Here is a 27,383-nt window from a genome sequence, read left to right on the forward strand (position 1 = left end):
TCGTCGTCGATTATTCTTATAAAATATAATCTTCTCGTTGATATACATTTAGATGGTAATACTCCAAGAACGCCAACGCCGTTTAAAAATGCTCTGGCTGAGCTGGAACGACGAAGTGGCGTGACTACTCAGTTACCTGCTACACCTAGCCACTTAGATGCCTTAACTGAGATAATTAAACAAGAAACTGATCGAGAGAGTCTTGCGAGTACGAGCAACATCCTTCAAGATTCTGGATATTGTACTACGAGGCGGCGGGGTAAAGAGAATAGTGCTCCTGGTGGAAAAAGGGCACGCAAAGCTCTCTGTCAAGCTTGGGCGAATGTTCCCCATGACAATACTGACATGAGTTTTGTCGTTGAAACGCCGGTAAGATCTCTTTGACAAAAGTATATATATTTATGTTTAACGACTTTAGCTATAACATCTTTTATGAGATCATACCTTTCTTCATGATTTTGTTTGTTTTTTTTTCTTTTTCTTTTTTATTTACCTTTCTTTTTATTTTGTAGAGCAAAAGTTTGGACACTTCAGTACTGTTCTCACCAGCGTCCATGGCTTTAGAAGATAGTTTTTTAACAGCAGGTCCAAGTCCCGTGAAGGTAGAGCAACGAATCCAAAATCAAAGTCAAGTTCAAACCCAACCAGCACTTTCCTGGTATTATTCCCGCACCAATCGCCTTTAGACACGCTAGCCGGCCTTCTTAATTTTTTCATTTTTTAACACTTCGCCTGTCTCTCTTTCGTTTTCTTTTGTTTTCTTCTTTTTTTTTATGTTTATTTACTTGTCTTTCTATTATTTATCATCTTTTTTATATCTCTCTATTTCTTTTTCTCTCTCTCTCTCTCTGTCTCTTTCTCTCTTCTTATATATTTAATACCAATTGTTCTTTCTCGTTTGTTGTTACGTTATTATTTAATCGAGAAAACCAATGAAAAAAATCGTAGTCCTTCTCGTGCTTCTTCGTGCGCGTTTTATTTAACTTGTTTTTAATATATTTCTTTTTGTTTTTTTTTTTTTTATTTTCTTTTTTTTTTCCTTGCGCCGCTTAACATCGTCCAATCCAAAGATTATTAGTTTCTTGTTAGTTTTATCTTTTATAAAAATAACAACGACTAACGAGCATAACGTCCAAGTCATACGTTATATTTATATTAACTTATTTCTAATAACGCGATCGCTTTTGTCCCTGTTAAATATTTATAAACTAATAATATTTATAAAGTTATTATTAATTAATTCTTGTAGTTGTAACACTGAGGGAAGAAAGAAAAATAAAACTTAAGTTGTTTGACTGCATCGGCTGTCGGGATACGATGGTCTTGCTAAAAAAAGAAAAGAAAAAAAAAAAAAGAAAAAAAAGGATTGAATAAAATAAAACAAAACAAAAAAAATAAAATAAAAAACAATAAGCAAAAAAGAACCGACCTAAGAAAAGTACTTAAGCCTTAACTATGATATAGATTTTTTTTTTTTTTTTTTTTTTATCAAGATAATTAAACAATGTCGTTATTTTTCAAAGCTGATCATTGTCAACCTTGTTTCGTTTTTGTTTGTTTCGCTCGTTTCTCTGTTTTTCTTTTTTATCATGTTCATTATTTGCATTCGAAAGAAAAGAAAGGGAGTGACAGATTCGTAGTTGTATAAATGAAGTTTTAATAAATTATATGTTACCTTTGGTAAATTTCTTATTTGAAAAAAAAAAAAAAATAGAAAGAAAAAGAAATAGTTATTCTCAAGAATACTTGGAGAATATTAAAATCGTTGCGAAAATCAGATCAGCGACTTTTTCATTTTTAAACAGCGACATCCAAAGTTCTCTGTATGATAGTATTCCCATATTTATTTAATACATATTAATATATTCGGGACTTTTTTCTTTATTAAAAAAAAATATATATATATATGTATATATGTATATATATATTAATATGATATATATAATATATATATATGCACATGCATATGTATATATAATGTATATATTAATATAATATATATAAATGTATATATATTATTATTATTATTATTATTATTATTATTATTATTATTATTATTATTAACAACATGTTGATTTGCCGCATGTTTGTACTAACTTTTAAAGGGACATCCTTTTATATTATTATTATATACAGGCCTGGCCTAGCGTACTAAAGTACCCCAGTCCTGTCCTTAATGACCCAAAACAAAAGCAACAAACAATCCAAAGATATTTTTGTATGCGGCTATGTCGTAATATAATACAAAAATTACGCACGACGACACGAATTATAAACGATTTAATTAAAAACAAAAAAAAAAGAAAGAAAGAAAGAAAGAAAGAAAGAACGAAAAAATATTCAAAAAAAAAAAAAAAGGCCTAGTCATCATCGTACCAATCCGCGATATAATAATATTTATCAAAGCGAGTAAAACAAGCATGCGAATGTGAGGAAAATATAGAAATTTGAAAATTGTTAAAACAATAATGTTGAACAAATCAGGGGTACGATTTTTTAAACGAGCCAGACACCTAGACTGACTTCGAAAATCTGTCTGCCTATTTTAGTTTCGTTTATTTATAAACTTTTATTCGTTACTGATAAAAAAGAAGTTTCTTTTTTTTTTTATTCTTTGTTTTTCTTTTCTTTTATTTATTTACTTTTTTTTTCTTTTTTTTTTTTTTTTTCTTGTAATACAGTATCTCTACGTAGGTGCATTTTCTAATTTCATTTCTCGATCGCCGGCTGTAGCTAGTGTGTCTATCCTTTCCAGACTTCCCACGACTTGTTGTCCGTTCAACGGAAGCCCAATGCCAAGAGGGCAATCACATTCGATGCGCTCGACAGCCCCTGTTGTATCCTCAGCCCTCTACCTCTGAGGCCGGTTAAACGTGCCAAGGTGAGTTTTCCATCATACTGTTCTTATCCTTCTTTGATTCCTCTTCAATTTGCTTCACCATCATCTTCATCTTCATCTTCGTCATCATCATCAACGTCTTCATCATTATCATCATCATCGTCATCATCATCTCCATTATTTATATATATACCATCAACAATATTCAGCCATCTTGAAACTTTCATATCTTAGATAAAATTTTGATTGGGTAATCAAACGAAAACATATAAATAACGATAAGAAATGTTCTTTTCTTTATTTATTTTTTACATTCATATTTTTCGATCCAAGTGAAAGTACATTAAAACAAATATAATCTTATTGGATATGACGATGTTCTGATATCGCTGTGCAACTGAATACTATGGATGTGTTTGTATTTTTTCATTTTTTCATTATTCCTTTCCTGTTTTTGATATTGAAAAATACTTATACACTCCGAATAAAAAAGAAGTATTATACATTTTAATAGTATATTAATGTTATGTTATATCAATTATTGGTATATACCAATTCATTGGTATATAATTATTAGTATATACTATCAATGGTATATTAATATTATATTAATAGTATATTATATTAATTTTTGCAGCTCCATTTGGAAACGCAGTGGGCCACGGTGGCTTGTGGACGTACGCGTGATCAATTAGAAATGACACGTGCGGCACGTAGATTTCTTAGTAATCACGGCTTCCTACCTTTACGTCCTCGATCGCTAAATTTTTAAATTTTCCAATGAGTCACCTTCATGGGGATAATGAACCATTGCAGGATTGGAAATTTGAGAGGACAAGGAGCACAGGGAAATTAATTTTAATTTGTGGTACAAAAGCAAGATTAAGAAAGAAAAAAAAACACAAAAAAAAACAAAAAACATAAAAAACAAATAAACAAATAAGTAAACGAACAAACAGAAAAAAAAATCCATTTCGTTAAACTAGTCGGAGTTAATCTAATTAGGCACTTCCGTTTAAGGAATTCTGCCATAATTGTCGAGTATGTCGATTAAAGAAGGAAAATAATAATTAAGGTGGGAAAGTCGAATCAAGAGGAGATAAGGGTTCACGCTTTGCCGACGCTTTTATTTTTTATTGCATTTTAAGAAAATGAAGATACGTAAGATAGAGCGAAAAGAGAAAATGAAACAGGATGATCCTTGCTTCCGTAGAACAAAAAGAAAAAAGAAAAGTTGTTACAGTGTGATAATGTTGTTTTGATTAAAAAAGAAATAATAATAATAATTAAAAAAACAAATAATCGAACGTAAAAAGAAGTACAAAAATTACAAGAAAACAAACGAAAGACGATGCAATTACTTTTGTAGGATTTATTTTTGGTTGTCATTATTTTTTCTTAAATATAACGGAGACTTTTAAGAGGGAGAAAATTGTGCGCAAAAGAATTTTTCGGTTCCTATTTTGCTTTTTTTTTTTCCGATGAACGTAAATATTATTATCGCCGTTATGTTTACTCAACAATCAAAAATAAACCCTTACTCTCTTTTTCTCTGTAATTATCAACGGAGCAGCATTTTTCTCGGCGAAGAAATCTTAATTTTTTAAAAGCAAAAAAAAAAAAGAAAAAAGAAAAAAGAAAAGAAAAGAAGTACGGCGTAAAGATATCTCTTTCTTTCTCTTGAATGGGGTAAAAGCGAATGATAATCGATTTTTATTTGATATAATACTATATTATATATAATATAAAACAAAAGCATTATATTGCGGCCGTTATGTACAAAGAGCCTTTGTAACTGGTATTTAATTTACAACTGAATAATAAAAACATAACGATAGTTACACAAAATCTGTGTGTTTTACTTTGGCTGAAAAAGAACCACAAAGAGAAGCTTTGTGGGAAGGTGCCATAATATATGTGAAACATGCTACACCGAAATTAAAAATTAACAACGTGCCACATATTATCTTCTTTACGGCATGCCTCGGAATGAATTGGAATGGAAAAACGATATAAACAAAAGAAGTTTGTTTTGTATCGTGTCTAATAGGTTCAAATTAAATGGTATCTCGAGGAACAATCTATATATATTCGACTAACGGCAATACGAGTATACTATCTTGTTAAATTGAAATTTCGTGATATTTAATATGCCTTATAATTTGAAGATATTTAATTGTTAGTACAAGTATTCTGGAAGTGTTTGATACAAGTGCGTCAAAGAAGAAGAATGACACGCGTGAGCCATCACGTAATTTTTGCTGACTGATATAATACGACTAAAGTGTACCTGATCTACAAATATGCCGTAGGATATTCTATGGGTGTGCTACATTGAAATATACACACATATATATATATATATATATATATATATATATATATAATTTTACTAGATACGAATAAGACAGTGATGTCAAACTATGTCCGTATGAGCACAAAATGTTCTTGATTGAGATGAAAGTTTTTTGGATGAAGATAATTAATTAATTTTCAATGAATCGTTATGTACTATCATATGGATACAGAGTTTGACATCTCTGATATAGAGGTATAATTGCACAGGTTTGTACCAACGAGCGGATAACAGAAACTAATACGTCCGGTATACATATGTATATATATATATATATATATATACACATGTATATATATAATAAAATATTCGTTATTTTCATAAAAACACATAACGTAAACACATTAAAATAATGGATTTCCATCAAATCATAAAATACTATATCAGTTTCTGATAATCAGCTACCACTCTACCTTAGTACTTATTACGCAATTTTGGAGCGTTCGATAGACGATATTGTTCTATTACTTCAATTATTAATCTTATTTATATATTCAAGCATACAAAATGTGACTCGAGCACTGTGAACGAGTTTTATAACAAATAAGTAAATGCACGATACAAGATCCAAAAGAAGATTCTACGTTGAGATGAAAAAGTTAATGAAAGAAATTTATTATTTTTCTAATTTTATTCCATTCCATGAAGAACGTTTCGAAAAATTTCTTTATTACTGCAAATCAAAAGAGTATATTATAAATTCTATCTTAAAAAGAACGCTTAAGAAAATGTCAAATCATTGTTGCAATATTTGCACGTAATGAAAGATTTCTTAGTAGTAGCTTAATCCATATTAGCTGTTCTTAGTGCCAGTCACGTGAGTTCATCAATTTATAGAATCAATAATGGCTTACGAGTTATATTACTGATAATTCTGCTACCTAGGAACAATATTACAAAAACAATTTATATATTACCTTCGGTCTAATATACATCCAACTTAAAAATAACAAGATCTGTCATATTACCTCCAGTCTAACATATATGCAATTTAAAAGTAACAAGCCACAAATAATTATCGTGATTAATAATGCGTACCAGTTTCAAATACATAATACTGGAGCACATGCCGGTATATTTCTTTTGACTTTACCCGGACTATGATCATAATTTGTACCTTGCCTCTTTGATGAATATAAATATAGATTATTAATATTGCAGAGCAAGTAGGAAGAAGTAAATATCGGCATTTAGTTTTTCCTTAGCTCCTTGATATAAGCTTCTATTAAGGCTTGACCAGTAAAGCTTATTTCAGCAATATTGATGTATTTGAATACGATCTTAAAACGAACTAATTAGTGTACCTATTATGTTCTAAATTTTAACACATGCTCAAATGAACAGCGAACATATCGTGTGACTTTTAATGGTCATTATCTATTTTAAATTTTAAATTGAAAATAATAATCTCAAAATATCGTTAAACAACAAGAAAATGGAATATATTAAGGAATGCTGCTTTGAGGAAACATTGCTCCAAATGGCGTTCCAAAGTTACCTCATTAAACCTGTTCTGCATTCTATTGCAAATTAATAAATTTATCTTTTAATACTTAAAACTCTATCTCTGAGACTGCTCGACGTTATCCGTACTACTACCACCAGCTGCCTCGTCCAAAGCATTATCATCTAATGAAAAAAAAATATTACATTATTATCTCCAAATATCAGAAAATAGAATAATAACAGATTTCTTATTTTACCTGGTGATGGAGATCCCTTGACTCTACAGGTATTATAACTGCCGCAATTCAAACACTTTAGTCCAACAACATGATATTTCACAGTAGATTCCTGAAACACCATTTTTGTGTAACAATTATAAAATATCGTCCCTTTTATACAAGAGCCACGAATGTGCAAATTTTTATCTTTTAAATTCAGACGTATATTGAATGTTTTCCATTTGCTTCTAATTTTGAAGATACGATATTAAATATTATAAAATAAAACACTTAATATTACAAAATATTAGAAATACGATAATTATTATTACACACCTCATGACAATCTTTACATAAAATATCTGCCTTATAATCTCTGTATTCTTCTGGCATTGGTGTTAAAGATACTTCCATATCCAAAAATCTCCATAAGTCTGTCATGTCTAAAAGAGATACCTGACACGTAGGACAAGCATAATGACCGTAATGTAACAATTCCTCGAAACAAGTCCGATGAAGCAAGTGTCCGCAACCTGGGATATGACAAGGGATACGACTCGTGTGAATATCTTCTAGACAAACGGGACAGTTCGCATGCGACACGTTTTCTACGCACTGCAATCAAGATTAATTAAATTTATATTATCATGCCGAAAAAAAATGATCAAAAACGAGTTATACCAGTACAGACACATAAAAATAAATATTGAAATACGTACTGTATGACCATTTTGTAGCTGAATTGGGAGACACATGTTGCACTTGGCACAATGAAAGAACCTATCTCGCCCACCAACTCTGCATATTCCACAGCCGTCGCAATGGTATTGATTCTTATCTTCATCGTCGAATAAATTGCATTCTAAACAGGTATACTTTCCGAAATGACAATGACACTTTTGACATGTAGCTTGTACAGGCTGACGAGTATCGCAAAGAACACATATTAACTCCGTTACTTCCTTTCTATTAACAGTATGAGTTTCTTGTTCGTCGTGACAAAACCGGCATGTATAAACCTTATTACAGCAAGGTGTCTGTAAAGAAAGAAAAGAAGAAAAATCATAAAAGCAGATATATAATTTCAAGAACTCTCCAAACTCCTTCGTATATAAATTCCTTAATAAATTCTATTAAGCCTACTCGATATAATAGAGATACATAGAGCCAATATTATTGAATTATTAAATATATAATAAAAAAAATATATATCAAGGATGAATCGATTAAAAGCCAAAAATATGATTTACCGTGTACGAAGAGAACAAAAAGAAACATTTGAAAAGAACGTTACAATAGTAAGAAAAAAAGGATCATTACCACGAACTTCGATTTCCGTTTATAATGTTCACAGCCGTAATCATCCTCGGACGTTGCAGTCGACTCTTCTGTTGAGGTCGAAGCACGATTTTCATCTGTGGTAGTTTCAACAGAAGGATCCTCTTCCGAAGGTGAAACGCGTTGTTCTTTTTCAGAACTCGTAGAAGTTTCTTCTCTATCAGAATTATCGCTAGACGATGGTGCTTCGCCATCAGCGTTCTCAACAGTACGCACTTTCTCGCTATTCTCCATTGCGTTACTTCCTCTTTTCCTCCTCCTCCTCCTCCTCATCGACTTATTCCTCTATCGTCCTCCTATCCAACAGATCTTCCACTGCTGTTCCCCACACTTGTTACTGGATCGCACTTTTTTCCTATGATTAACGTATCCCTTTAAGCGTGTGTCACTCGAAATCGGTAAAAGGCTGAACAAGCAAACAAGCAAGTAAACGAGCGAGCAAGCAAACGAGCGAGCAAGTAAGCTAGCCAGCCAGCCAGCTAGCCAACCAACCAACCAACCAGCCAGTCTTCACAGCATGGATTCAAAAATCTCTATCTCTGTCTATCTATGTGTCTATGTATCTCTCTTCTTTTTCTCGCTTTTTTCTTCTCTCTTCTTCTCCTACACACCTTCTATTAGATCGTAATTTTTTTTTCCCTTACTGTATATCTCTATACGTCTCTCTCTCTCTCTCTCTCTCTCTCTCTCTCTTTCTCTTTCTCTTCCTTTCTTTCTCTCTTTCTTTTTTTCTTTCTTTCTTTCTCTTTTTTTCTCTATCGCAATATCGTCACACAATGCTATTAAAGGAATGTACGTGTATATGTGTTTTTGTTTTATATACATGTGTATCTATACATACACGCATATGTATAATATACATCACAAATTTTTCGTGTTTAAAAACATAGACTTTTTTTTTGGATACAGTATAAATATTATTGACTGTTCCAGAACGTTTCGTATTTAAAGAGAACGAAAATTGATAATCGTCAATAAAGACAAACAATGACGACGACCACGCCACCGTCGTTGTTCCATTCGCTCTTTCAGTTAATCGATCGACGCGTTACGTCGTTCTTGTAAGAATAATCTTCGTTTGCTACGGAGGAAATCGATTTACATTATCATTTATACGTTGCTTTCGTCTTCGTTGTTAATAACCTATACGAGATAAATTATTGAGTGAAAAAATCGTGAAAAAGTCGTCGTCGTCGTCGTCGTCGTCGTCTTTATTGCCGTTTAAAAATTTTTTTCAACGATATCAACGATATGACGATAATTGCGCAATTATTTGAAATTGTTTATCGGCCTGTATTTACGTCGAATAATAATACAACTTTTTAAAGGGGGCGAAAAAAGTTAATCGGTTTTCGTTTCACATGAAATTTTTACGTCAAAAATTTACTTGGATCCTTTTAAATTCGAGAATATCTTTTCTAATTTCAAACGATACCGTGTTAATCGTATCGTCCAATCAGATTCTGATTATAACAGGTAGTATTTCATGAAAATAAAGCAAAAGGAATAGATCCATTTAAAAACCATTTTGAAAGTGCTTCGACTAAAATGAAATTACGTATTTATTTGAATCTTGTTTAAATAAAGACTATTAAGATTACCTAGGATACACGTATGCACAACACACGTATTTGTAATTTAATAAATAAACAAACACACGCTGAAAGCAATAGTATGTGTGCGTTGTATTCTATAAGTTGAACACCGATGAGAATATATAAACAATTTCTTTCTGTTATATGTTTATTGATTAGTTATATTAGAATATAAAATTATACAGCTTAAGAAGATGAAGTTTAGATGCAGAATGATAGACCTTACAGCTATGCGAGAATTTACTAGTAAGCATCTTTTACGATTCTTCGAGTTTATTATTCTTTATCTTATAACCATTAAACTACATAACCTCGAACGAAGCTACTACTTTCCTTCGATCAAAGCGAACCTAAAAAAGAAATTGGAATCATTACAATTTTTATTACTTGTTAAATAAGCTTTAGAATGTAAAAACAGCGGACAAATTTCGAACAATGAAGCTACGTAAATAATTTTAATCCGATACATATTGAAATGAATCGCGCAAGAAATTTGGCGGGAATATCGATTTGAAGTAAAAGTTTTGGAAAAATGTGTAATGTAATATTTTCTTTCTTTCTCTGTTTTTTTTCTTTCAGATATTGTCACTATCATTTCAAGGATATCAAAACAGTGTATTTTACGATTAACTACGGACGAAATTTCTTTCAATATAGGTTATGATAGTGTACCTGTTCTATGGGCGGAATTATCTCAAAGTCATTTCTTTACCGAATATATCATGAGTGGCGTTTCCGAAGAGCAGAATGAAATTTATTTAGAATTTGAATCGGCGATGCTTGCTAGGAGTCTAGGTTCTCTTCGTTTACATTCAAAAAGTGTAAAAATGAAATTAACGAACAAACTTCAACCTTGTCTCACGTTTGAAATTGAATTATCATCTTCTACCGTGGAGTCAAGACAATGTGTTCATGATGTGCCAGTAAGAGTTGTGCCACGAAAGGAATGGACTGTTTACAAAGTTCCTGACATACCAGAATTTGATGTAAGTTTCATTTTATAGACTTAAAGGAATTTGTATATTAATCAATCGATCTATTTTAGATATCCATAGATATGCCACAACTTAAGTATTTACGTAATATTGTAGAAAGAATGAGAAACATGAGTTCACAATTAACATTAACAGCCGACAAAACTGGTATGTTCGTTTTAAGGGTAGAAACCGATAGCGCGAATGTATCCACGCATTTTCAAGAATTAAAAGTTTGGTCTTGTAGCCAAGTTGAAGACAATTTCACAATATCTGCTACGATAGATGTTAAAAAGTTTTTAACGTTTTTATCTTGGGACATAGTTCATCCGAATTCCGTAAGATGTAATATATTGGAAAATAAAATAGTGAATTTACTTTTAGATTTATCAGGATATTTAAAAGTTCGCTATTTTCTTCCTGCGATTGCGACATAAGAATTGATTAATTAAATTATAAGGTATGAAATAAAAAGTATATTTATTTTCCTCTTTTTTTTAAATCAAATTTTTTTTCTTAGTCCTCTTCAAAAATATATAAGATATGATTGTTTCTTTGTTTCAGAAATGAATCATAGACATGTAAAAAAAAAAAAAACATTTAGTATAATTAATTATAAGCTAAATTAAAACTTCGTTCGTTTTCTTGTCTAAAGTTTTGATGCATTTGATCGATCTGTTGTATTTTCTGAGTTAGAAGAGCTGTTCTTTGATCAAGCCATTGTAAACTGTTCATGTGTGCATTTAAAATCTTGCCAATCTGTACAATTGGATCACTAGAATCTTGAATTCGATTGGCTTCGTTTAGATGTTCTATTATCTCTTTTAAATCTTCCGACATTTGTTTTAATTGAGTATCAATACTTTCTGCCAAACGATAAGTATATTCTCTTTCTGGATCCGAGACAGATAATGACGCCAATTCTTTTTCAAGAGGTACTAAACAATCCTGCAATTCTTTTTGTTGGCCAACCTAACAAATCAAAATAAAAATTTAGATCATTTCTCATAGTGTAATAATTTATACAATCACTATGATATTAATACATACAACATAGTCCAATTCATGTTCTAACTGTTGTTGTTCAAGCTTAACTCTTTCAACTTCTTGGTTCAAAGTTACTATTTTTTCTCCATTGGTTATAAGTAATTTGTCCCATGCATTAACTTGTGTTGCCTGATTTACAAATACTTTTTCTTGTTCTTCCAATTCCAAAGTCCATTTGTTAATGGACTCTTCAAGTTGACAGAAGTTAATAGCTCCTGGCTGTACAGCATTAGCAGAGGAACTAACTCTAAAAAAAAAGATAGCAATTAATATCCATTTATATCAATATTTAAAACGTTTCTATTTCATAGAGTGACACGTGTATTTATTTACGTGGTTGTAGTTCCTAAAGTGGTATGAGTAGTGACAGTTGCAACGTTTGAAGGTGCAGTAACAGAGGTTGTTTTGTTCAGCATAAAACCAGTGGTGCTCGACGCGGTTGTACCAAATGTAAAAATGGGCACAGCAGAAGTCGTTGTTGCAGCGTTTAGAGAAAATCCTGTAGCTGTGGTAGCAGCAGGTGTATTAGTTATTCCAAATCCTGCTGTAGTGAATGGCGTGAGCGTAAATCCTGTTTGTATTGTAGATGTTTTTGCTGCATCTTGAGACAATCCTGTGACGGTGGGCGTCGTTGTAGTCGCATTTCCAAAAGTAAAAGTAGGTGTGGTAGTAGTTGTCGCGGTAGTTGTAATACCACCGATATTAAACCCGGTAGTGCTAGGTGTCACAGAACTTGGTGTTCCAAAAGTTAGACCAGTTGTAGCAGAAGTTTGTGCACCTTCTGCGCCTGTAAGCACTGTAGGTGTTTGTACTTGTAAAGTAAAGCCTGTAGGTGCTGCAGTATTAGGAGTGTTAGCATTTGTTGTAGAATTAGCCAATGTGGATGCACCAAATGCGCCAAATCCAGTAGTCGGAGTAATTGTTGCAGTACTACCGAACGTTGCTCCGATGGTAGGTGTAGAAGTACTTGAAGTAGTACCAAAAGTAAAACCTGTACTTTGACCTGGAGTAGTTATTCCAGATCCGAAAAGACCACCAGGCTTATTTTGAACTGGTGTTACCGTTAACCCAGATGGTATTTGTTTACCAGCGTCACCAGCTCCAGTAATGCCAAATGTAAAACCTAAATATGTTTGTACTCATTTACATTTGTGTCAACACTATTCATTTAATTATGACAAATATATTTTCTTTTTCTTAATGTATAATTATTTAAATGTATAATAATTAATCAAAAAATAAAACATCAACGCATATACCTGTTGGTGTGGCCACATTCGTCGTGGTTGCGGCATTGCCTTGAGCTTTTGAAGCATCAAATCCAAAATTCATATTTTATGTTAAGTTATACTTTACAACACTTCAATACAATAACACCAATCTCTTTTTTGGTTAAATACAAAGGAAACAAAGGTCAATCGATTTTAAATATTTTGCAGTCCATCGGTATGAAACAAGTAATAACAAAATTTAATAATTTATTACGAACAAATATACAACACAAACATTACTTTTCGTTTTGGCATAAATTCAATAGCAAAGAATGCTAGCCCACTTATTTCCGTTGAATATTACGTTGATGCGATACAAAACATTTTGCCAACTAAAGCATACGAATTACCCTATTTTACCCAGATAGTAAAATTTTCATGAACACGTTATTAAGTTGTCCAATTGTTTACTTTTATGTACCATACTGCATATATAGTTTAAACGATATCACATTTTCTCAGACTGGTAGAGAATTTTTTTAGACGTAGACAAGATAATTTTCTCCAAAAAAAAAAAAAAATGAAGGTAAAAGCAGTCAGAAATTTATTGATTTAATATATTGTTAAAAATTTGTGTTATTCTATTATTAAAATATATTATTTTTTTTTTTTATGGAGATAAATCGTGCTATTTGTGTAATCGAAAAACATCGGACAGAGAACATATCATCGTATATGTAGATAAAATAAGCGTATATTGTTTTTATTAATATATTCATTGATTATATAGATACATATTTGTAAATGAGTGCAGTTTATAATTTTATTTATATATTATATCCTATTCTCATGTGTCTTTTCAATGGTTGTATTTTACTACCTGCGCAGATCAACTTGCGCATAACACACAAAGTAACTTGTCTGCCTACTTCGTCGACATGATCATTTATAGAGATTTGAATATAGCTTATTATACACATACACAACAAACACACACAGAGCTTTTATGCTTCGCAGGCCATTGGTCGATTCAATGAAACTGCATTTTTTCAAATAACATGAAGTATATCATAAAATATAAATTCAAATTGTTAAAACATCTCAGATGGCGCTGTTACAAAGGCGCCAACATCAGTGTGCGAAAAGTCAGGTTAATGGTACGTTTTCACGTTTACAAAAGACCTTGAAGGACGTCATCAAAAATCTCGAAACAATATCGTTATTCGTTTTAATAGAAAACGCGGAAGAAATTTGAAGATAATATTCTATCTCGATAAATATGGATAAAGTAATCACGGCCATCATGGAAGGAATATTTAGAATTTTAATTTTGAAAAACGAACGGTGTCGAGTGAATTGGAAAAAAGGAAGAAAAAAGATATATATATATATATATATACATATATATATATATATATATATATAATATCATGTATATAGACGTATCTGTATCAAATGGAAGATATAAACAGACGCGCCCATTAAGACGACAACTTTAATGTAATATTATTGTCAGGTTGTTTTTAAATGGTCGTTTTACGCAAAGATCAGTGGTATTCCTACGCCATCGTATAGTTGTATCATTGCGCGTATAGAATACGCATATTTTTGTTGTGCAATGCTTTTTGAAGGCGTTTTCTTTCGTACACCGGTCATCGGAAGTAAAAGATCTTGGTTTGTATATCTTTTAAAAAAAGAAAATTAAACATCGGTAAATTTAATTTTTCGAAGATGTTTTCTTTGACGTACATTCGTGCTTATTTATCAATTCTTTTGGTCGATTTCGTTCATGGTTCAACTTTAACGGCACCACCTTTATCAGTTTTGGTTATTGGTTTTGATGGTGCTTACGATCTTTCTTTACTCGCAAACACACTTTCGGATCAAGGTATCGACGTGACATTGATTATACCTGAAAATATCGCTGATGATCTTTATGAGAATCTTCTAGACGTCGAAGTTTATCATTTAAAGACATCTCACGAAAAATCTATTTATTCGGAGAATAATGCATTGAGATTCTGCGAGAATTTATTCAACGATCAAGAATTATCGAAAAAAGTGCAGGAGTTTCGAGCGGCTGTAACGTTGTTTCCTGCTTTGTGGTTAGTTGACTATTGTCGTTTGTTTTCTTTACTTTAGAAAATGTAATATTCTTTATTGAACGATTATATTTTCAGGCATGACGGATGCTTGTTACCATGGATCAAATCATTCGATTCTATACCTGTTATATTAACCAGAAATACCTATGAAGAAATTTATGTCTTTGATCGTACCGGTGTGGCTTTGCCGATTTTAAAGGATGGTTTTTGGTCTAGAATATTTAGCAATCTTGCATGGAGATACATATCTTCAAACGTTGAAAGCAGTTTTATAACGCCGGCTTTTCGTATAGCTAAAAAACATTTAACCGATTTAGAGATCAGTCAAGACGATCTGTATTCCGACGTACGTTTGGTATTTTGGGGAGCGGATAGTATCTTACGCATGGAGTTTGCTTCCTTGACGCAAATGTTAGTCGAGGTGAGTTAAAAATTTACGCATATATTTAATTTCTCATATTCATCGAAATTACGTTGTCATAGATCGGGTGTCATCATTGTAGAGGACCACAGCCTCTACCAGGAGAGTTTCAAAAGTTACTTATTGAACATAGACTCGGTATCATTGTTGTTCTTTTGGACGAATATTATAAATTATTGATAGAAGAGATCGCACAGAAATTGCCGCAGGGTAGACAGGGACAAGCGATGGTATGGAAAATTCGAGAATCGATCTTTAACAAGGAGGAAAAATTTTCGAAAAATCTCTATCTATGGAAAAACATTGATAGACAAGATATCATAGGTACGATCGATATTCAAAGAATAATTTATGTCATCTATGGAAAACGATAATTTTATAATTATGAATTCTTAGGTAATGGTCGAACACGTGTGGTTTTGAGTCATTGTGCCGATGTGGAACTTTTAGAAATTGCCTTTCATGGTTCTCCGGTAATATGTTTCCCAAGGGATAGACAAGAATCTGAAAATGCTGCACGTGCCGTCGAATTAGGTTTCGCACATTTGATGGATATTAACAACGATCGAATATCTATTATTAGCGATGATATCACTACTCTCATCGAAATGATTTATGCGTCTACGCATTATCGTGAAAATGCTAGAAAAATTTCTGTAGCTATACGTGACAGATTAAATCCAGCATCGGATAGATTGGTTTATTGGCTTCGTTACATCGCCAGGACTAAAGATGACCAGGAAAGGTTACTCGTTGCACCTTCGCACGTAAATACTTTCTACGAGGATTTCCAATTCTTTGTTGGTCTTTGTACGGGTATCATACTGGGTGTTTTATTTGCTGGCATTGGTTTCTTATTCCGATATATTATAATGTCGGAAAAAATGCGGAAATCAAAGGGAAGATATCAACGTTAATATATATATATATATCTTTTTATCGTAAGTGTATGTCAAAAAATCGATTGCGAGAGACACAATAGACGCTTTGTCGCATATGTATTTATATAAATGCACATGGATTACAGGTACATACATATACAAATGTTACGAACTATGGTATATCTCATTTCTAATAGAGAGAGAGGCCTAATCATATTTACGAGAAGTTATTTAATTAGTGATTTTGGAAAAGCTAAGAATATAATGTAATATATTATCATAAGGAAAAATAAATTATACAAATTTCTCAATACTGCGGCTCTGTGTGACGTACGCGTAATAACGAGTTTCTCGTTATTCTGTCTACGCGTCTTATCATAGAGTCTTACAAACATACGGACGAATAGAGGTATCTAGTATAAACGTATCATTAAGATCGCAATCCTAATTAAATTAGCGATTAGGTTGTTTCTGTTTGTTTCGTTTTTTCTTATTTATTTATTTTTTTTTATTTTTATTTTTATTTTTACTTTTTTTTTTCTTTTTTCATATAAAAGGAAAAAACGAATCGGCGACGCTTAATTCGGTGTTCATTGGTCGCATACTGCAATATGGATCGACGTTTTTATTCTATCATTTTTTTTTTCTTCTTTCTTTGTAAAGTTTTAATTTCTAGCTCGTATATAACACGTAAAACACGTGGAAAGTAGTTACAAACGTACGAAATGTGAATATTTTTCAGACTTATTAGATTTTTCTTTACTCGTGGTCAAACCATTGAGTTTGTATATATATATATATTATATATATATATATATATAATTTTTTTCCCTTTTCATTTAATCGTAAAAAAATTGTCACGTATCGATTGTTTTCTATGATAGTTTTTTTTTTTTTTTTATATATATATCAAAGACGAATAGAAGTAGAAGCACTTATTATTTAACAGTATATCTTCGTACGAACAATCGAAGAAGGAATGTTTCGAGATGCAATCTTAATCAAAAATTTATCGTGCTATCTTTGATTATACGATGTTCTTTTAACTGTGTTATAACATAAACAATATAAAAATTAATGTTATATTAAAGTAGGATCATCAAACGCAATTCACGTTTTTAAATCATACGGAAAAGGATCAATCCATTGCGCTTTCTTTTTTGTCTCTCTTTAAATCTATCATACGGATTTCTTTTTTTTTTATTATACAAAAATTGATTCGATATTTTCAGATAAACGAAAATGAATAAAACGAAGTCCAGAGGCTGTATATATAAAAAGATGCTTTCGATTCGAAGTGGAAAAATGATCGATGATACAAACGAACTATAAGAAGGTATCCATCACAAAAAGTGTACATCTACCTTTATCCTGTCTTACATCTAATGTAAAGCTTATCAATCACTTGAAATAACATGCAAGATCAAAAATGTTTCCAATAATTTTCAACAAAAAATTAATGATCTACAACAATTAGAAATTGTCAATGATTGGAAAAACTAATTAGCACGAATAAATATAGATTTTCAATTTGAATTGAATGCTCGATCGATATTAACGATAATTTCGTATTAATTTCTTTTTTTTTTGTTTTGCAAAAATTATTAGGAAACATAATTTTTTATATCAAATTAACGAAGGCAATTTTGAAAATTTTTTTACAGTGATTGAACGGCTTGAAAAATGTCCTGTTAAACTTGTGTCGTATGTTCATTACTACTTCTTCTTTTTATATATATATATATATATATATGTATATAATATACATATATTATATATATATATATATCTCCTTCGCGGTGACGTGTGCGAGACGAGTCTTAAATCGTGATTTTTTTTTCTTTTCTTTCTTTTTTCCTTTTTTTCACTTACAGAACATGTTCGTTTCGTGCTTGGGCAGGATTCGAAAATGCGGTTGTGTAATTATATTTACGTATATACAGTTACACGGATCTCTGGACGTAAAAGCTAAATACGAGATAAGATATTATTTACATTCATTCATTGGCAGATTCCTTCACGTTACAAGTGTTTCGAGCTCGAGACGAGAATAAATTCGAGACGATGATTATGACGATGACGACGACGACGACGAAGACGACGACGACGACGACGACGACGATGACGACGATGACGACACGATTTGACGTCTCGCATTCGTCCTTTTTCCATCTCTGATATAACGTGAACGATATGGACAATCCTAGCATTTCATATAAATCTACCATAGTTCTTCATAGAACTATAAATCTACCATAGTTCTTCATATATTTCATTCAAAACGTACATGCGAATCGTACCTTTCTTTTCTTTTTTCTTTTTCTTTTTTTTTTTTTTCCTTTTTTTTTCTTTTTCCTTTTTTTTTTTTATCTTTTTCTTTAATTACGCCGAGTGCGGCAGCGAGCGTTACGATTATTCTTACTTTTTAACGTTAAAGACAAAATTCTAGGCGCTAGAGAGCATTGGCATACATTAAAGATACCCTATACTTTTAGAGATCTTTTTGTTTTAATGATTCTTTTTTTTTTTTTGTTTGTTTTCTTTTTATCTTTTTTTTCTTTTTCTTTAATTTAATAGATAAGACTCACTAGTGTGTGTCTATGTCCGTGTGTGTGTGTGTGTGTGTGTGTGTGTGTGTGTGTATTAATATGCGAGTACTCTCTTCTTGTTTTTTTTTTATCATTTTCTCTCTCTCTCTTTCTCTCTATCTCTTTCTCTCCATCTATGTATCTCTTTCTCTCTCTCTCTCTCTCTCTCTCTCTCTCTCTCTCTCTCTCTGTCTTTCATCTCGCACGTGGATATTGCATAATTAATATTTCGAGCTTCTAATGTTGCGATGGTAAATAGTCACTTCTATTCAAGGTATATATCATCGGACGAGCATACCAGGACGGTTCATCGTTAAAAACGAAAATACAAAAGCTCTGATATGCCTTCATATTCGTAGAAATTTGAAAAGAAAGAAAGAAAAACAAATTTGTAACCAAATAATATTTTTCAAATTGGTTAAACGAAAGTATCGAATGTACGAAGAAATTAATTTATCGTATGAACTATGTCACGGTGCGATTAGTCGTAACTGTGACAAGATATGTATGTAAAGTAAGCTTTTCACAAAGTTCTTCTTATCTATCTCGAGTAACATATGCAATTTGTTGATATCTACGTAAATATATATGAAATATTCGAATGCAATGGAAAAGGAAATTATATTCGTAAAAAAATCTCTTTAAAATTATTTTTGTCTTGTAAAATAATAATTCATTAAGATATTAAAAAATCTTTGGACGAAAACTATCGAAGGTATGAAAATTATAATCTACACAAAATGCATATATTTAATTGTTGTAAATGTACTATATAAAAAAGACTTTTTTTTATCGTTAAAAGCAATAAGCTAAAGCCGAAGCTCTCATTGTTAAAACTAGTAATTGTATTCTTTTCTATTAGAAACGTCATACAGAGTATTGATTGGTAATTTTCTTTTTTCTTCTTTTGCTTTATAATTTAAAAGAAAGTTACTCGATATTAAAATTAAAAAAAGAATTCTAAATATTTCAAAGATCCATTATAATGATAATACATACATACATATACATTCAACGTAGTAGTAATAGTGTATACGCATACATATACATCTCCTTTTAATCGGATGTCTATCATCGAGAGTATACAGAGTATCCCATTTAAAATCGCGAACGCCTCTAAATATTTTTTTCGGAGGATAAAAAAAATATTGTAGAACAACGTTATATCGTTTGAAAGGGAAAGATATAATGATATGAAATGCATTTTATTTTAAGGTCATTTTTTTCTGTTTCTTTTTCTTTTTAAAATATTCAGGTCATTGATAATTTTTTTTTTCTTTTTTTTTTTAGATAGAATGGTATATCTCTGTTATCGTAGTACATAGCTCATGAAAAAATAATTTTCGATTACAAGATGGCCCAGGATAAAAAAAATCATGTCTAATAAGAAATAAAAAAAAATAAATAAATAAATAAATAAAGGAGTCGCACAGTGTGATCTTAAATTTATAAATTAGGTAATAAATAAATAAAAAAAATGGACATCTCTTGGGATAAGATAAAAAGTGATGTTTACTGCGATCATTTACATCTTAAAAAATATGTCAATATGAGGATATATTTACGAATATTTATTATGTTTCGCATGAAAATCGATGAAAATTTATCTGACACCGATTCGATTTAAAACTAACTCTTCTTTCTCAAACACCTTTCCATTTTTTTTTTTTTTGAAATATTGGATTTCACGAGTCATCATATTATTGTCACGAAAAACATACCACTCTATCTATAAAAAAAAAAAAAAAAAAAAAACGACTCCGATTATCCGAAAGAATGACCTTGAAGGATGAAGAGGGGAAAGAAAATGTTCCTGTTGTATTTCTCGTTCTGTGACATTCTTTCGTCCCATTTAAAATGGAAATATTTAGACGTACGGTTTCAAACGGAGACACTCTGCGTTCTAGAATGAAAAAGAAATAATTTTGAATTGAATGAATCTACTCTCGTCGATCATTTCTTTTTCGTTTTCGAGCAATCGTCGTAGTGCCTATAATTAATAAACATTTTCCATATGCTCGGTTTGTCAATATCCACGCGGTCGACGCTGCACCTGAGAGCCAGACTAGCATAACGAGCCACGTGTTCGTAACTCCAACGTGGGTATGTATCCATGTCGACGATCGCCTCCTCACATACCCACACCATTATTAATACTGAAACTCGAGGGGTCCGCGCTTAGGCGGGCGCGCGCGCGTGCACACGCACGCACACACGCACGCATGCACGCAGTCTATCGTTGGCTTCTTTTTTCTTCTTCTATTCATACACGAGAGAACAGCGCGGACAAAGCGTATTACCCTGAGTATCCGAAATTATAGATAAATAAACTTAAAATAAACGTTGCCGAAGAGTGGATTATTTACGACACTCTGACTGTCAGGTACAGAACGCTTTTTATTTTTTTATTTTTTATTTTTTCCTTCATCTTCTTCTTCATAATCTTTCTCTCTCTCTCTCTCTCTCTCTTTCTCTCATTTCCTCTCTTTCTCTTTTTCTATTTCTTTTTCTCTCTTCTCCCCACTTTTCAACAGAGTCGTAGGTATATCGTCTTTTTTCTTATTTTCTAGCCTCTCGCGGCGGATATTGGTATATATATATATATATTTTTGTTGTGTTCCTTTCTATTTTTCTCCCTCGTTCCTTAGCTTCCCAATCCCCTTTCCTTTTCCTTATATCGATCATTTCGTTCCTCTTTCTCTTATTTCATCAACGCAACGTTAAAAATCGTGCGATAAGTATCTTTTTATCGATTTACCTCGAAATCGATGATGAGCCATTTCTCTTCTAAAAGAAGACACGGTGTCAAATTGCATGGAGTCGCCTGACTAAAGTCTCTCTATTATTTTCTAATTGCAAATGTGTTCCTCGCGCCTCTGTCTGCATAGTTCGCACTTCACGTGACAGCACCAGACGAATCGGCAACTGCATTTCTCTGTGACGTCCCTTACCCTTGTTTGATAACCACGACCGCAGCATAACAATCGGCAACCATCCAGACCCGGTGATGTTCGATTGCAAATTCTTCCTCTCGTTCCAGGAATACCTAGCCTGTGATCAGTCCGAACGATTAAATCCGTTTGTTTGTTGCTTCTTCTTTTTTTTTTCTTTTTTTTTCTTTTTCTTTTAAGTGCCAATATTCGTTCATCGTGAGATAAGAGAAGCGTGAGATAAGATATGGGTCCATTGGAAAATATTATTATCAGGTCATATGTAAAATTATAAAATGTCGGATTAATTCATTCTAATTCTAATATTCGCAAACTTTATATTAAAAGTTAAATAATGATTCATCGACTCGTTGCAAAGTTTTATGGGTGTTTTTTTTTTCTCTCCCTCTCTCTCTCTCAATTTTTTTTTTTTTTAATTTTTACGTTTAATCTTCGCAGAAATTTTTTATGACGTGAAAATGAGGATGATTCTTGTATTTTTTGTTTTTTTCTTGTTTTTCTTTTTCGTTACGAGTTTGAACTCTGTATGCAACGCAGCCCATGCGACTCGTAATAATAATTTTTGTTTGTTTGATAACGTTAACGTTAATGAACGAATTATACAAAGATGGTTTGAAAAATTCTATTACAGTAGAATTTAACGAAAAAAGCCTCGGGGAAAATTTCGTAATGTTAATGAAATTGAATAATGCTTATGCAGACTTTTTGTCGTCTGGAAATCAGCGGAAGGGACTTTTTCGAGAGAGAAATATTTTTTCTTTCCTTTTTTCTAAAATGTAGTTCGTAAAAGACAAATACAATCATACGTTGTCTATTTCGACGAATGAATAAAATGTTTGTTTGATATTAAAAAAGAAAAGAAAAGAAAAAAAAAACTATTTCCATTTCCATTTGAAAAAAATCCGACATTTTGTACTACACGACCTAATATAAATAGGAATAATCACGACATTATATTCCCATAAGAAAATTCTTTTAGAAAGAGTTTGAAATTAACTCGAAGCTGCTTAAAACGATTATATCGTTTGTCGATTAATCGATACATCAGTTACGCCATTGAATTATTAACGAAGAAAATATTTTCTTTTTTTTTTTTTTGGTAAATTGTTTTTCTCTAATAGAGATCCCACACGAATCCTAATGGTTCTATACGTATCATTCTGTTGATAAATATACAAACATACGTGATGTTTCTTTCACAATAATCAGGACTGTCCTCCAGGTAAACTAAATCCGTCTTGTTCGGTCGTTTGAGATCGGGTTGCGCGGGCCTCAGTCTTGCGGGTTTTCTACCGCCTCGTTGAGCCAGTCGTACCAATGCTGCCCCATCATGAAGAGCTGCGAGATCAGTCCCGGCTTCTCTGAATGCTGGAAGTCTCCTCCAACAGACGCGAACACTGCACGATCCGGACATGCCTAAGAATATTCGATGTATTTAACGTATATCGATTGAAAATACAGAAGATAATTAGCAATAACGAACGATAGCTATAATAGAAAGGTATCTGAATGTTTATGATTAATATATTATTTTGATTAATATATGGCTATATTATTTAATGTTATGTTATAAACGTAAACATAAAAAAAAAAAAGAAAAGAAATATAGAACGTATGCGTTCGTTGATAAGATCTTGATAAGATCCGATCGTACCCATATCTTCTCTTTTAACTTTGCAATATATTTTTCATTTCACACGTACGATATAATACCGTATTTATTGTTAAGAAATTAACTTGATAATATAAAGATCTTACCGTGACACTTGCAAATACGTTTCATTTTCGAACGGACAGCTCGCCTGCCTGCCTCGCTGTCGTGTTTCCTCATAAGCTGACCGGCCAATCCTTTGACACCATGTAGAATTCCTTCCTTAACTGATTCCTCGGCACCGTCCGTCCATTCTCTAGAGAACTTGTCACCAAAATGTATATCCTAAAGGCAAACAGTGACAAGATCCACGTAGACACGTATTATATCATACTTTGTGTATGTATGGATATAGAGGGTATTTAGTTTACAAATCTTTGTTTAACTTTAATCGAGTTTTAATTAATAAACCGAGCTGCGAGAAAACCTGACCTGTATTTCAACGAAATTTCAAAAGTTCAACAGGGAAGAGATTTATTAATTAGCAGTATTTTCAGCCTGATGATTCCTAACGCTGGTTGGTAGGAAGAGAACGTTGGAAAACAAACATCGTTATCTCGAAAATCTGTCGGCTCGTTCGTCCAAGACATCTGTCCCATGGGATCTGGCTCGTTAAGAAGACCACGAGACGTTTCAAAGACGTCGAGGATTTAACAGAGAACGTGGAAGGAGAAATGGACGACAATACCTCTTGGTGGTAATCCTGGAGGAAACGCGACGAACTCCTCGACATTACCACCAACACCGTCACCAACATACCATCACCAACGCAATCACCAACAGCATCGCTATCGTTCTTGGTGTTGCGCTACCCATGCGTAGAACGAAGAACGAACGAGAAAGGGGACGGCGGATTGTTGCAAGTTAACAAGCTTAACCCCCTTAATCCCGTTGTAAGCTTGCAAAGTCTACAAGGGGTCAGCCGTTCGCACGAAATGCATCCGTTTAGAGAACAAGCTTTGTCTTCGGCCAGGGTTAAGGTTTACGTGCTTAGAGAGGGAGGTCGAGACGGTAGCACTCTACCCTCTTTTTATCTTTAACCTCTAACTCTTCATTTCTCTCACGATCTCCTTGAACGATCATCTTTGCATGTATATATATGTGTGTGTGTATGCATCGGAGTAAGTCTTTAATCGAACTTTTAAAGTAATGCATATTTTACTTTTTACTTTCGTAAGAGAAGAAACAAAAAATTGATTCCTCCTTTATTTTTTGTTGTATCTTCCCTCTGAAACTCTTCGCTTTACGTTATTTAATCATTCAATATTTTTGGATAAATTTTTCTTGACAAGTTCTGGGCGATTATTGTTATATGATCTAAAAAGATTTAAGAAAAAAGATTTTATATATATATATATATGTATATACACGTATGTACGTATGTATATATATCCCGGAGAAATATAATATAAATTACCTCTTTTAAACGTCGAGTAATTTTCAGTGAGAAAACAAATTCCAGAAGATCACCTACTTTCTCGAACCCACGAACCAAAGTAGCCTCTTAAGGATCGTTCAAAGTAGGAAAACATCTACGAGCTAGTGTATCGAGACAGAAGCATCGAACCGGTTTAGACGGATCTGGCTAGTTCTTCTCGCGATAGCCATACAAGAACGTAGTTTGTTCTGGGTAACAAGTGCAATAGTTTACACTTGGTTTGTGTATGCGTCATCGATTCGAGATTCTCGAGAGAAGTGTCGTGCACGTAATACTATACGTTACACGCGTGTGATTGTGAAATTAATTGATTATCATGCGCATCACGATATATATATATATTTTTTTATGAACGCTAATCTGAACGTAAACATGCGAAAAAGCAAAATTATATTATTTGTTCTCGTTAGACATTGTAACTAGATGTATAATTATGCATGCGAACGAAGTAGATGTACAAATTTTAAAAACTATCGATTTTAAAGAACGATACATGTGGTATCAATAATAACAAAAATATGTTAACAATTTGCTTTTTTTGCTCGAGTTAACTTCATATCGTAAGGATTATTTTTAACGTTCAATTATAAAGGATTCTTTGATCGATAAAGAAAATATTTATTCAATATATGTTTTTAGATAGACGAAGTTTTTCGCACGTGACATAATTAATAGATGACATTATCAAAGTTGGATTTTATTAACGATTTCATCCCCTGTATAAACTCACGTATAGAAAACTTTAGAATCGTGTTTTGAAAGTCCGCCGTGGTTAGTTTACACTAGTTTCTTAACCTTAATTTACGAGGAACATTACTTTGCGGGCTTCCGGAGGTATCGAAAGTAACGGGGCGAGGGAACGTAATCCCTAAAAAGCAGCTCGTCTAATCCCCCTACAATGGTATAACCTACGAGCAACGAAAGATGGTAAAGGAGACTCGTTTTTGTTGTATATTTAGTTTCTTTTCTTTTCTTTTTTTTCTTTCTTCAATTTTTAAGTCCTTTAAAAGGTCCTAACCACATAGTTTATTCCGTATAAGCAATTTTTGTTTAGCGATAAACAACAGGTTTACACGTTCCTTTGTTAAGCAGATAAAAGAAGTACGCGATTAGTTTAACAAGGAACGAGTATTATACAAAGAAGAAAAAGTAGAAAAGAAAGAAGAAACATTTTAAAAGAGACTAAGAAGAAACCTTCATTTTCGTCTCATTACACTGCCATCATAGCGGATAGTCTTTCTATCCGTTGGTGCACTGGATTGGAAAATGGTATTAGCTTTGAAAAAGGGAAGAAAAAAAAAGAAGAAGAAAGAAAGTAGAAGAAGAAAAAAGACGTCAGAAACAATGATACTCAACGGGAGAGTATTGAGTGAAACTTTCTCCTAAGGGGAAACCTTAGATCGTCTATCGAACTCGTATTCCTGGTATTTTTCTTTTTTTTTTGCAAACGGAAACTATTTCGTTTCGATCTAGTTTCCTATAGTAGAAAATTTACTCAACGATTAACTACGAATTCAAACGATTAATTCGACGACGATTAATAAATATTATTTCGGAATTGAATCGTTTACCGAACGAACGCTCGATTAGATAAGAATAGTGAGATATACTGACCTCGCTACAGCCACCCCATTGCCAGTTATTCGGTCGGCGGGTCCTAATTCGATTGTCGCAGGAACAATCTGTCAGTTCGCCCCTTGAACATGCTCTGGTTACGCTGTAAGCGATTCCAGCTGCTGATATCGCGTAAACGAAAGCAGCTTCTCGGCTATCTGCGAATAATATCATAATAATATTTTTATAAATTTGTAAGCGTTCGTTCGTTCGTTCGTTCGTTCGTTTAGATCGTTAAAAAATCTCGTTGGTAATCAAGACAAATTTTTATCGTAAAATATATTATCAATATACGTATAATAAATTCACGTATCTTATTTACATCGGTGAATAATAAATGCGATATGCAATGTATATGTTTATTATTTACATGAGTGAATAATAAGTATGATATGCAATGTATATGTTTATTATTTATATATACCGTTCGTTATAATACATTTATCCATTTGTTTTGTTGAATCGGACTAGATCTAAACGATTGACAAAGTGTATGAACGAAGAAGACGTTTTATGCGTCTTAACGATGCATTGTAATTTAATATAATATTCGGTATTACTTACTGACTAACATGACACCACCAAAAATGTTGTCCGGATTGTCCGGGCTGACTGAACAATTCCATCTGGCCGATCTGAATTGATGTTGACATTCTTCGATCGCCAATCTCGTGCCTGCGCTTACCGCCTGTGAAATTTACGTAAATACA

The 27,383-nt window shown here is 32.4% G+C and overlaps 6 protein-coding genes across 25 annotated transcripts in view; 3 read left to right on the top strand and 3 right to left on the bottom strand.

Annotated features, from left to right (window-relative positions):
- The window catches only part of LOC127064658 (transcriptional activator Myb), a 35,036-nt gene extending 30,349 nt beyond the window's left edge, over positions 1-4,687 (top strand). For 6 of the 7 annotated variants that reach the window (XM_050996044.1, XM_050996043.1, XM_050996039.1 and 3 more), the window contains 4 exons: positions 53-369; positions 513-602; positions 2,756-2,881; positions 3,477-4,687. In XM_050996044.1, the coding sequence (XP_050852001.1) occupies positions 53-369; positions 513-602; positions 2,756-2,881; positions 3,477-3,611 (668 nt within the window). In that variant the 3' untranslated portion in view covers positions 3,612-4,687. The remainder of the gene's footprint in view (positions 1-52; positions 370-512; positions 603-2,755; positions 2,882-3,476) is intronic. The other variant, XM_050996045.1, reaches the window with a different exon arrangement.
- LOC127064663 (RING finger and CHY zinc finger domain-containing protein 1) lies at positions 3,109-8,881 on the bottom strand. The gene is made up of 6 exons (XM_050996061.1): positions 8,698-8,881; positions 8,180-8,552; positions 7,579-7,896; positions 7,196-7,474; positions 6,899-6,989; positions 3,109-6,824 (listed from the first exon to the last, which is right to left on the bottom strand). The coding sequence occupies exons 2-6, from the start codon at positions 8,468-8,470 to the stop codon at positions 6,757-6,759; spliced, it is 1,047 nt and encodes a 348-aa protein (XP_050852018.1). The 5' UTR covers positions 8,471-8,552; positions 8,698-8,881; the 3' UTR covers positions 3,109-6,756.
- A 194-nt stretch (positions 8,882-9,075) lies between these two features.
- Positions 9,076-11,476, top strand: LOC127064665 (checkpoint protein HUS1). Of its 4 annotated transcripts, none has more exons than XM_050996062.1 (4): positions 9,076-9,673; positions 10,372-10,778; positions 10,838-11,226; positions 11,331-11,476. In XM_050996062.1, the coding sequence occupies exons 1-3, from the start codon at positions 9,559-9,561 to the stop codon at positions 11,201-11,203; spliced, it is 888 nt and encodes a 295-aa protein (XP_050852019.1). In that variant the 5' UTR covers positions 9,076-9,558; the 3' UTR covers positions 11,204-11,226; positions 11,331-11,476. The 4 variants fall into 4 exon arrangements, with proteins under 4 accessions (XP_050852019.1, XP_050852021.1, XP_050852020.1 ...); XM_050996064.1 differs by having other exon boundaries at positions 10,450-10,778; XM_050996063.1 differs by having other exon boundaries at positions 9,421-10,038.
- LOC127064661 (nuclear pore glycoprotein p62-like) lies at positions 11,228-13,421 on the bottom strand. The gene is made up of 4 exons (XM_050996058.1): positions 13,073-13,421; positions 12,147-12,936; positions 11,817-12,060; positions 11,228-11,738 (listed from the first exon to the last, which is right to left on the bottom strand). The coding sequence occupies exons 1-4, from the start codon at positions 13,143-13,145 to the stop codon at positions 11,376-11,378; spliced, it is 1,470 nt and encodes a 489-aa protein (XP_050852015.1). The 5' UTR covers positions 13,146-13,421; the 3' UTR covers positions 11,228-11,375.
- A 738-nt stretch (positions 13,422-14,159) lies between these two features.
- LOC127064659 (UDP-glucuronosyltransferase 2B4-like) lies at positions 14,160-23,743 on the top strand. Of its 10 annotated transcripts, XM_050996050.1 has the most exons (8): positions 14,160-15,129; positions 15,205-15,550; positions 15,613-15,874; positions 15,947-16,491; positions 16,578-16,840; positions 17,664-17,767; positions 20,310-21,122; positions 23,193-23,743. In XM_050996050.1, the coding sequence occupies exons 1-4, from the start codon at positions 14,756-14,758 to the stop codon at positions 16,465-16,467; spliced, it is 1,503 nt and encodes a 500-aa protein (XP_050852007.1). In that variant the 5' UTR covers positions 14,160-14,755; the 3' UTR covers positions 16,468-16,491; positions 16,578-16,840; positions 17,664-17,767; positions 20,310-21,122; positions 23,193-23,743. The 10 variants fall into 10 exon arrangements, with proteins under 10 accessions (XP_050852007.1, XP_050852013.1, XP_050852003.1 ...); XM_050996056.1 differs by having other exon boundaries at positions 15,947-16,497; positions 20,310-23,743; XM_050996046.1 differs by having other exon boundaries at positions 20,310-23,743.
- LOC127064662 (protein Wnt-1-like) overlaps positions 18,733-27,383 on the bottom strand; it is a 65,496-nt gene continuing 56,845 nt past the window's right edge. For both annotated transcript variants that reach the window (XM_050996059.1, XM_050996060.1), the window contains exons 3-7: positions 27,238-27,361; positions 26,674-26,831; positions 23,729-23,906; positions 23,155-23,386; positions 18,733-22,070 (exon numbers count right to left, since the gene is read on the bottom strand). In XM_050996059.1, the coding sequence (XP_050852016.1) occupies positions 21,869-22,070; positions 23,155-23,386; positions 23,729-23,906; positions 26,674-26,831; positions 27,238-27,361 (894 nt within the window). In that variant the 3' untranslated portion in view covers positions 18,733-21,868. The remainder of the gene's footprint in view (positions 22,071-23,154; positions 23,387-23,728; positions 23,907-26,673; positions 26,832-27,237; positions 27,362-27,383) is intronic.

This window comes from Vespula vulgaris, chromosome 6 (assembly GCF_905475345.1).
Source record: "Vespula vulgaris chromosome 6, iyVesVulg1.1, whole genome shotgun sequence".
In the NCBI taxonomy this organism is placed as follows: Eukaryota; Metazoa; Arthropoda; class Insecta; order Hymenoptera; family Vespidae; genus Vespula; species Vespula vulgaris.